An 8,606-nucleotide genomic window follows, 5' to 3' on the forward strand; every position below is an offset into this window, starting at 1 on the left:
GGGGCCCCGGCAGCGACGCACCGGCTCATTGGCCGCCCCGCTAAATATACATGCAGCCCGTAATTAGCTCACGAAACAGATTTCCGGTCGCCTCTCCTGCTGCTGCCGCCGCTGTTCAGCTGCCGTGCTGCTCTGCCCCGGCGGCTCACCTCGGCGCCGCCGCCGCCGCGCGCGGTTTTTATCCTGTCTCGTTTGCCGAGACCGCGCGTCATCCTCAATTTGCCGCCATGTCGTCGTCGTCGTCGTGGCCGGCGCCTCGCGCGTCCGTCTTGTGTGTGCAAAGGAGAGTGTAAGTAGCAGTGGTGGTGGTGTGTGTGTGTGTGTGTTGTCTGTCCGAGAGTAATGAGTGATACCTGTCGGCTGTCGCGGGTCCGTGACAAACAACGTGTCGTGTCGAGCACTGCACACACACATACACGCGCGCGCGCACCGTATTCTCTCACGCTCTCTCACACACACTCACTCACACACACGCACGCACCGTGGTAAACCAGCGCACATACGAGGTGGGGCGTATAAACCTTTCGGCTCATTCTTATTTTTTGTCATTACGGCGCGTCGTCGTGGTGGCTGCGCGGCCGCGCTGGGAAACGAAGAGTGAGCGAGGGGCTTCGGAAGGAAGCGCGCAGGGCGGGAGCGAGAGTGTAATGAGCATAAAGTAGCAGGCTTGATAAGTCACTCCAGCCGTAGCCGGGCCGGGCGTAGCCGGGCGCGGCGGTAAAGCAGCCCGGCGTTGTCAGCGCTGCCCCGCGCCCCTCCCCCGCCCGGCGCTGGGCGTGGCCTCGCGCCGCCCGCGGGCCAATGGGAGCGCGGCCGCGGCCGGGCGGCAGGGGCGGCCGTGGAGGGGGGGCGCGGCGGGCGGGCCCTGACGGCGCACCGCTCCTCAGTCCAGTGCTGCACGCCGTCAGTGCCGGTAGGCAGGCCGAGTCGCTGCGCGTCGCTTCAGGATCGTGTCGAGCGCGCGAGGCGCGTGTGCAGTGTGTTTGTGTGTGTGTGTGTAGTGCAGTGACAGTGCGTGTGTGTGATATGGGATGTTGACGTGAGACCCCCCCGGGCCCCCCCATGTGCAGCACCACCCTGATGGAGGTCTCGCCCAGCGACGAGCTCCCCCGGCCGCCGCACTTCCTCCTCAACAATAATAACAATAACAACAACATCAGCAAGCCCCTGGTCGTGGGAATGGCGCCGGCGTCGCCCGACGACTCGTCGGCCGGCGACGACCGCGTCGCGCCCCTGAGCCCGGACAGCCCCGGCGCGAGGAGCATCCGCGAGGATGACGACGACGAGATCTCTGTGGGCTGCCCGTCGCCGCAGACGCAGGTCCGCGATGACACCATGTCCGAGGACGAAGAGGAGTACCTCCACCGGCAGCGGCACTACCGCAGCGGGTCGTCGAGCCCCGAGCACCGCCTCGAGGACGACTACTTCAAGCCGCTCAAGAAGCTCAAGATGATGCAGATCAACAAGCAGCGCAAGCTGCGGCGGCAGTCGGCGTCGCCGCCGGCGCTCAGCCTGCCCATCCCCATTCCGGCGCCGCCGCCGCCGCCCCCGCCCGCCTTCGACTCGGAGTCCACCCCCACCAGCGGCACTTCCCCGACGGGCGTCAAGTCGTTCAGCATCATGGACATCCTGAACCACAGGCCGCGGCCGGCGCACAGCCCCGTGCCGCCGTCGCCCGTGCCCATGGCGCCCTCGGCCATGCACCGGGTGGACGCGGCGCACGCCGTCGGCCTCATGCTGCAGAGCCCCGCCATGCTGGCCGCCGCGGCCTCGGCCGCCGCCTCGCGGATAGTGCGGCCGTGGGACTTCGGCGGCATGCTGGACCCGGCGATCATGATGGAGCGGCTGCACCAGCAGCAGCAGACCCTGCGCCGCCACCAGCAGCACGTGCAGCACGTGCAGCAGCAGCACCTCCACCTCCAGCAGCAGGCCGCGGCCCACCACCAGGCGCAGCAGGCGCTGTCCCTGTCGAGGCCGCAGTCGGCCGACCTGTCGTCGTCGGCGTGCTCGTCGGGCCGGTCGTCCACCGCCAGCGACTGCTGCTCGCCCAGCCCGGATGTGCGGCGGCAACAGCAGCAGCAGCAGCAGGGCAAGGACGGCAATTCGCCCCTCGACGCCCTGTTCCAGATGACGAGCAAGACCTTTGACGGGCTCAACGGCGAGCAAGCTGCAGGTGAGTCCCCAACGCGCGTCGATGTCACCGGCGGCGCTGCGACGGCAGCGACACTCTTGGATATTGTGTGTGGGCAGCCGACATGTTTAGTTATATACAGCTAGGTGCATAGGCCGCGAGGCATGCGAACGTGTGTTTGGCTTGCCTACGCGTTCGGGGCAGAAAGGCGCCACGATGGAAGTATACAAATATATAAAAATAGCTATCTCCCGCTGTTCTCGCGGTGCATTGTACGTCACCAAGGGTACCGGGTTTGTACTGTACATTGTTTTGTGTTTGTATAGGCTACTCTGGCTTCAGCAATACATGAAGGAGATTTAGGTGTCCCCACATTAAACGACATTTAGCGACGCGACGCAAATGCCGGCGCTCAGGGCAGTAAAACCCGCCGAGCAGCTGTGCGGTGCTGGTGGCCCTCCCGCGCCCGGGAGCCCCCAAGAAGTGCGGGGTACGTTTCGGGGAAGAGAACGTTTTTGACGCCCAAATGTTCCCTCACGTCACCTCGGGGTGTGTTTATTGTATGGGGCGCCTCTTTGTAAGCCTAGAGCTCGTGGGGTAGCTCAAAGTCCGGAATGGTGCCGAAAATACAGGGCCGAGAGGTAAGTACGCCTGCTTAAAGACGGTGATTACATAGAACAAAACGACGCTCGCCTGCCGCTTAATTTGACACGAGCCTCTGCTCTGAGGGGCTCACACATGCTGCCTCCACGTCAGTGTTCTGCACTCAAGCCCCACTTATGCGCCGCGTCTTTCGCGACAGCATGTATAACAACAGTTATCTCTCGCGCTCGCGGCCCGCAGTCACGATGTGACACTTTATTCGTACCGCTCGCTTACGCCACGGAAACTTATACTCTCTTTTGAGGCGATGTCGGCGCGGCCATGTGTGCGCGGCTTGTGTCGCACCGCGGCCGCGTCAGTGACGCGATTCGGCACGACTCCTTTCATTTATTTCAGGGGCGACCTAAAAGCCTCAAAACTGAGCGCGTCAGTCGCCGTCGTCGTCGGTCGTGACAGCTAGAGCCGCGCCCGGGGCCGTGTGTCATGAGGCTGACGACAGGCGCTGGACATGTCACTTGTTGTGCCCCGCGATTAGCATTGTGATTGGCACATCCGACCGGCCCGCCCCGCCCCGCCGCTGACAAGCCGTGTCGTGTACAACTGACTCGTCCGACTCGTCCTCACTCCTCTCTGCTGGACGCGCGTCAACTCTTTCCTCTCTCTGCCCTCGACGCTGATTGGTTGATTGTCGGCCCGCAACGGCAAGCATGGCGGCGGCGCCGCTGTCACCATAACGGACCTCTAGTGGTGTGGGAGAGAGAGAGAGAGGGAGAGAGAGAGAGGGTGAGAGAGAGCGTGAACGAGGGAGGGAGGGTACGCGTTCGGGGCATTTAGCCGGAATGGTTTGGTTAGTTGGTGCGCGAAATTTCACATTTCCCCCTTGCTCGGTCCCTCCTGCGCCTCTCTCCCACACCCTTCGGGACCCTCGGCCGCCGCCGCCACTGTCCGTCTGAAGGCACAGGCCGCCGCCGCCCGGTCCCTTTTGCATGCTTCAGGGGGGCCGACGGCCGACGCCGCCGAAAAGCAGCCGAAACTGGTCGTAAATGAAATTGCGCGCATAGCAGCTTTGCGTGCGGCGGGGCGTGTCGCGCAGCGGGGCGGGGTGGGGCGGGGCGAGGCGGGGCGGGGCGGGGCGCGACTGCCGGCCGAGGAGGAGGAGGAATCCCGCCGCCGCCGGGGCCCTCCGCCTAATCACTGCATTTTGACTACATCAAGTACGTGCCGGTTACGACCAGCCGGCGCTGGTCGGCCGGTCGGACGCCGCCGCCACCACCACCCTCCGCCACCGCGTATGTTCCATTGCTTTTTCTCTCTTTCTTATTTCTGCCGTTCTCCTCTGAACATCCCTGCGGCGCCGGCCGCGCAGTGACAACGACAACGCGCCGCCCGCACCACGCAGCGCCACGCCTCACACGCGCGCGGCGTTCGGAAATGTCATCCTGCTCTGCCTGCCTCTGCTGGCGGAAAGTGGTTGTGCAGAGCGGCAGCGGCGGCGGCGGCGGCGGCGCTCTCTGCTGCGTCTCTTTCCTCTCTCGCCTACTTTTCTCTCCACTCCTTTCTGTCGCGTCGCTTCTTCGCTAACGTGATGCAGCGTTTTCATCATTGCGGCAAATCGTTAACAGCTCCCCGCCTTAATTCACTGCCGCCGCGCCGCCGCGGTGCACAATGTCTGCCGCCGCGCCCCCGCCCCGCCCCCGCCCCGCCCCGCCTCGCTGCTGCCTGTCTTGCGGTTTCGGAAGCACGGCGGCTTTGGTCGCCTCTCTGCACATCCGTAAAGGCGGTGCCGCCCGACCCGACAGCACAATCAGGTTTTGAACAACAACTTTTGCGCGAGGAATGAGGAGAGCTGCGCGAAAACGGAAAATGTCGAAATGCAGCAGCAGCTCACCGTCTGTCGGCGTCCTGGAGGGCGCTCCTGCTGCTGCTGTGCCGCTGTGCGCGCGCGCACGCCAGCTGACGGCCGACTCCTCCCCTTTCCCTTCTATCGACGCCCCGCTAAACGATTGGCTCAATAATAAGCCTTTATGAAGAAATAAATTAGTCGATAGCCGGGGCACCGTGAGTGTGTGTGTGCGTGTGTGAGGTCCGACACCCGGGAGGCCCCGGAACGCCTCGTTTTTTCGCCCCAAATTGTTTTATAATGATATCAACGGCATTTGATTATCCGCAAATGGGGCCAACACAACACAACACGGTGAACCCCTTAACCTCCCCCGGGCCCCCGCGTGGACCACCAGCACAGCCCCGGCGGCGGCGGGTCGATGCCGACCCGGTAGATATATCACGCGTTGGCAGCCCCATTGTGGCACCTTTTCCCCCCTTTTGCCCGTTCATTATGATCGTGTTTCTATGAGGTGTTCCCGATCACGCCACGACTCGACGCCCTCCTCTCCTCCCCCTCCCCCCTGCTCGGCGAGGCGACGCGCGTTGTGGTTTCGTCTGTTTGCACCCCGATAAGGCGCTTGCTTTCAGCTTTCTGGACACCCCCGAAACTCGCAGAGGTCGCCGCCGCCTTGGGCCGCCGCCGCCGCCGCCGCCGCCGCCGCCGCCGCCGCTGCTGCTGCTGCTGCTGCTGCTGCTGCTGCTGCTGCTGCTGCTGCTGCTGCTGCTGCTGCTGTTGTCCGCCTACCTGGCTGGGCGGCGGCCGCGGCTCCTTTGAAGTGGCGGGGCGTGGCGCTCACGCTGCTCCCGGGGCAGGGCCCTGGTGGCAACAAGCACGCAAGTGTGCGCGCGGGCGTGCAGAGTTACACGCGTTTGGGAGGGCGCCTCTAGTGGAGGTGCGACTTCGGGGAGTTGACGTTCCACGACCCGCGGGGTGGCGAGGGTGGGCAGGGTGGTGTGTAAAGCTGTGGCGGCCGTTTGGGCCCCATTGTCCCAACGAGCGAGAGAGGGGCTGGCGTTGGGGCTCTCATTTGTGTTGCGAGGCGATTAGCTGCGCGTCGAGTGAAGGGCTCTCTGCTGCGGCCGCCGCTCGCCTCGTTCGTCGTCGTCGTTCGGCTTTCGACGAAGCAGGGTGGTGGTGCGCCCGAGCCGAGATTGGAATTTGTGGAAGTCGTTAAGTCACCGCTTCAGGTTTGCTTTTGCGGGGCGCGGCGCGGCGCATGTCACCCCCTTCGTGTGCGGCGGCGTGCGCGCGCAGGCGCGGCGAATCACACTCGCATTCACTTCACTTCACTTCACTTCCTCCCCTTTGCGGCGCGCGGCCGCTCTGCACATTGACTTTCACATCGGCGAGGCGTTACAAGTATAGTATGCATGTGTCCCGGGCAGAGGGGCGTTGTTTGCGACCTTGGAGGAGGAGGAGGAGGAGGAGAGGCTCGCTCGGCTGCTCGCGCTGACACACACGAGGGTGCAGGTGAGCCGACGCCCGTCATCGACAGCCCAGTATTGACTCTCCCCGACTGTTGGTAGGTTGGTCCGTTTGATATGCCAGTCTGTGGTGCGCCTTTGATGGTTTCCCTGCCAGAGGAGTGTATGGCGCTAATGGGCCGGGGTCACGTGAGCCCGCTGCTTCGCAAAGTTTGCTGCTGTGGGGCGTGATAGTGAAAATTGGCGCAGGACTTTCGTCGTATACAGCGCAGTTCATCTTGCGCGAACTTCTCGCTTTGGGGTTGTTGGGCATGCTTACAGGGGGATGGTGAAGGGGATATCCGAGTGCACTTGAGCCCAGTCTTGCTTGCCATAGCGCGGCGCGGGCGCGGGGCCTCGTCGGCGGCGTGTGAAACCGGCCTCTCTGCGGAGAGGGCCTCGCCGAGGCCCCCGGGGGCCCCCGGTGCGGCGGCGGCGAGGGCAGCAAAAAGGGGAGGAGGTGTGGGGCCTCGGTGCCCTCCGGGTGCCCTCCGGCCGGGGTCCCTTTGGTCTGGCCCGGCTTATTCACCTCAACGAGACAAATTGATGGACTCCCGACAGTTAAAAGGCACTCTGATTCATTCCCGATCGCAAGTGGCCCGCCCGCCCCGGCGCCACCCCCTCCCCAACTGGGGCGGACGCCGAGCAGAGGTACGAGGATCTTGTGCCTCTCTTTTTATTTGGCGGCTTGAGATCATGCGCTGCTTTCCATCCCCCACTCGCTATCCGAGCGTTTGGCTTGGCCCCCTCCCCCTCCCTTCTCTCTCTCTCTCTCTCTCTCTCTCTCTCTCTCTCTCTCTCTCTCTCTTTCTCTTTCTCTCTCTCTTTCTCTCTTTCTCTTTCTCTCTCTTTTCTCTCTCTCACACACGGATACTGTTGACCGCAGCCCGGTTATGTGCTGCGTTCAGTTCCCCGACAATAGAGCCTCCGCCCCGTGATTGTTTTCCCCAGAATAATTCGCCCCAGCGGGGCGATTAGTGTGTGAGCGTGCGCGCGCGCGCGTGTGTGTGTGTGTGTGTGTGCGTGAGCCCGCGGGCGCGCTCATAGTCCTTAGCAGGGTCCAGTTTAGCATTTTACAATCGGATTTTTGTTCCCCAGAGTGAATGATGATTTTGTAATGAAGGTAGTGCTGTAATGATGCGTCACACATGTACTAAGTTTGCAAAACGGCTTTTGCAGTTGGCGAGCAGCAGGGGTGGGGTGTAGTGGTGGTGGTGGCGGTGGCGTGTCGGGTGCGCCAACCTAATAACAATGGTGTGTGTGTGTGTGTGAGTGCGGGCCGCGGGGCCGGTCAAAGGAGAGAGAAGTCAGCAGGGCGAGCGAATGGGGCGTGGCGGGGCGGGGCGGGGGCGCCTGATGGGGGGGAAGACCACGCCCCGCCCCTTTGTCGCCGCTTTGTTGGCAGTGGAATTGCTAATTCCGTTTACGACTGGTGAGGCCCAGGTCGCCGGGCCGGGCCGGGCCGCACTCCACCCACAATGTGCCAATTTTGTCAGGTTTGGGGGCTGTCAGTCATCAGTCAAGTGGCTATAGGCCGCCGTGGGACCGTGGCGCGGCTCGGCGTGGCGGGGCGGGGCGGGGACGCGGTGTGGCGGCGGGGCGCGGTGAGCGCGGCGCGCTACCGTTGGGGCGGGGCGGGCGCCCTTTGGTGAGCCGTCCGCGCGGAATGGAGGAGGGCCTTACTTCCCCCCTGATGACCGAAATCTCGCTCGGCGCGATGAGAGCAACAAACGAGATTGTCGGCGGCGTCTTTACCGCCTCCTCCTCCTCCTTCTTCTCCTCTCTCATGAAGCGCTCTCTCTCTCTCGCTCTCACTCTTGTTCATCTCCGCCGCCCGCAGCCGCCGCCGCATAGCCACCTCTCTCTCTCCCTCTCCCTCTTGCTCCCGTCTGCCCCTCTCTCTCCCTCTCGCTCGGTGCCGGGCACTTAGCGCTGGTGTGAAATTCCTGGTCGGCGGGGGCCTTTGAAGTGGCCGGGCGGCCGCCCCGTACGCCTCTGTGCCGCCGCCTCGGCCCGCGGGGGTCAGCGCCGCTGAGCGGATGGAAAAGGAAGGGCGGCTCCGCGGCCGGCGGCAGTGTTCGAACCCGCGGCGGCCGGCGGCGCCCTGGGGGCCAAGCTGGCCGACACAGAGGACCCCTCGCTGGAGTCCCGGTGACGCACCCGCAGCGGTGTGTGGACGGGTTGAAGGTGAGGGGCGCCCACATGTGCTTGGCACACGGCGGCCGCCGTGTTCACGGCCTCGGTCTCGTTGTCGCGGTGTCGTCCCGATCAAACCGAGTTGAGCTGCGAGGCGGGGCGCGGCGAGGTGGGGCGAGGTGTGGCGGGGCGGTACCTGCATGGGTGGCGAAGTGCCAGGAACACCTAACGGGGCGCCTCGGGGGACGGGGCGGACGCTCTAATGGGGCTGATGCTTCACGCCACACCGTCTTCACGCGCCCGCCGGCCGGGCAGAGCGGGGAAGGAGGATGAGGGGGGGGGGGGCACCCAACCGCCGGGGTGGTCCAGTATGAGGGGCCCCGGGGGC

At 64.3% G+C, this 8,606-nt stretch overlaps 1 protein-coding gene across 2 annotated transcripts in view; it reads left to right on the plus strand.

Moving 5' to 3' along the window:
* Positions 1-891: 891 nt before the first annotated feature.
* The window catches only part of LOC113211124 (homeobox protein HMX3-like), a 54,488-nt gene continuing 46,773 nt past the window's right edge, over positions 892-8,606 (plus strand). For both annotated transcript variants that reach the window (XR_003303663.2, XM_026429410.2), the window contains exon 1: positions 892-2,173. Coding sequence is in view for 1 of the 2 variants with exons in the window: in XM_026429410.2 (XP_026285195.1) it covers positions 1,063-2,173 (1,111 nt within the window). In the remaining variant the exon portion in view is untranslated. The remainder of the gene's footprint in view (positions 2,174-8,606) is intronic.

Source organism: Frankliniella occidentalis, unplaced genomic scaffold (assembly GCF_000697945.3).
Source record: "Frankliniella occidentalis isolate FOCC.00 unplaced genomic scaffold, Focc_3.1 Scaffold66, whole genome shotgun sequence".
Taxonomy (NCBI): domain Eukaryota; kingdom Metazoa; phylum Arthropoda; class Insecta; order Thysanoptera; family Thripidae; genus Frankliniella; species Frankliniella occidentalis.